The 1,503-nt window shown below is 30.1% G+C and overlaps 1 protein-coding gene across 1 annotated transcript in view; it reads left to right on the top strand.

Moving 5' to 3' along the window:
* CWC22 (CWC22 spliceosome-associated protein) overlaps positions 1-1,503 on the top strand; it is a 55,133-nt gene that overhangs the window by 36,082 nt on the left and 17,548 nt on the right. The window contains exon 11 of the mRNA XM_012650694.1: positions 430-511. Coding sequence (XP_012506148.1) covers positions 430-511 — 82 coding nt within the window. The remainder of the gene's footprint in view (positions 1-429; positions 512-1,503) is intronic.

Genomic DNA, 1,503 nt, shown 5'->3' with positions numbered 1-1,503 from the left:
TAACCTGTCATGATGATCCAATGTTCTCTGAAACCGAATATCTATCCATAAGTTATAGTTCTTCCAAATTATCAAGATATTGTTTATAAGTCTAGAAATAATATTTTACCATGCAACAGCATGTGTGCATCCTTTAACAATGTCAGAATGAGCAGGTGACACAGAAACCAAAAATAATTTTCTTGGTTTGGTTCTGTACTTCTTCTAGCTAACATTGTGATCAGGCAAAAGACTTGAAATACTTACTTGGAACTCTGTAAATACTAATTATACTGCTAATATGAATTTTCTGAGAGTCAAAAAGAATATCACTAAATTCTGAGAAATTCTAAATAAATTTATGAAAGAAAATATTATACAGAGAAACATTTTAAGTTCTTCACATTTCTTCTGCAGTTTTGTGATTTTGTTATGTTGATATTCTTTCAGGACAAAAAGTGACTATTCACGACAAAACAGAAATTAATCTGGTCTCATTTCGTCGTACAATTTATCTTGCTATTCAGTCAAGGTAAGACATTAGCTTAGTTTACCCTTTATTGATTGATTGATTGATAAAGAAGATTTATTTATTGGTAAGGAGATCGGGGATACATTTTTAGAATCTGATAACAGAAAACTAGATACCATTTCAACATTCATTCTAAAATCACCTATGTTTTTCTACTTTTATCCCATATTCAAGCTCATAGTTCCCTGCAGTTGGTTCTTTACTTTAAAAAGTCTTTCCTTATTTGGAAGGTCTAATTGTGTTACATAATTGTGTTTTTTTTTAGCTATGTCATTTCTTATAGTTAAGTATCACTAATAAAGACCTGAAACAACTCTGTATTGCAAGGTAGCACAGTATCTAATTGGATAATGGAAATTTCAATATTTTTTCTAATTTGGTTTATAATTCTAGTTCTAAGCAGAGAAGTGCTATTGTGATGACTTTTGGACACTGATTTGCTTTGTAGATGTAAATGAATATAAATGGAAATAGGAATTAAACTTAAGGTTTTGAGGATGCTTTGAAGTAAAGTTAAGTGAGAACTACTGTGATGTCATGAAAACAAAACCTGTTCCCTTTGAAAGCTGTGAATTTGGCTTTGAAGAGAAATAAATGAGAATATTAAACTCTTAGCACATCTGTTATTTTGTATGCGAATCAACCTATTGATTTAGTGGGCACAGTGTTTACATTTTATAGTGGAGGAGAAGTGTGTTCTTAGCGTTGTTTTGTTACTATTTATAGGTTTATATTTTCATTTAGTATGATGTAATAGCAATGATGATTCATAAGCAAGAGTTTTGTTTTCAGTTTGAAAATTTTTTGGCTTTGGATTCGTCTTCAAATGGAGGAATGTTAAACAGTGAAACATTGGTTGGAATTTTTGTGGGGTGGGGGTTATCCTTACCTAGTTCTTTGCCTTTCACATGAAAGAGAAAACCATTAAATTTTTTTTTCATATAAATCTAAAGTGTAAAAGATAAGAAACATTTTATTATAGGTAGATATTC

This window comes from Propithecus coquereli, unplaced genomic scaffold, assembly GCF_000956105.1.
Source record: "Propithecus coquereli isolate 6110/MARCELLA unplaced genomic scaffold, Pcoq_1.0 Scaffold34, whole genome shotgun sequence".
NCBI lineage: Eukaryota > Metazoa > Chordata > Mammalia > Primates > Indriidae > Propithecus > Propithecus coquereli.
The sequence above is the reverse complement of the archived record's forward strand: the minus strand, read 5'-3'. Positions and strand labels throughout refer to the sequence as shown.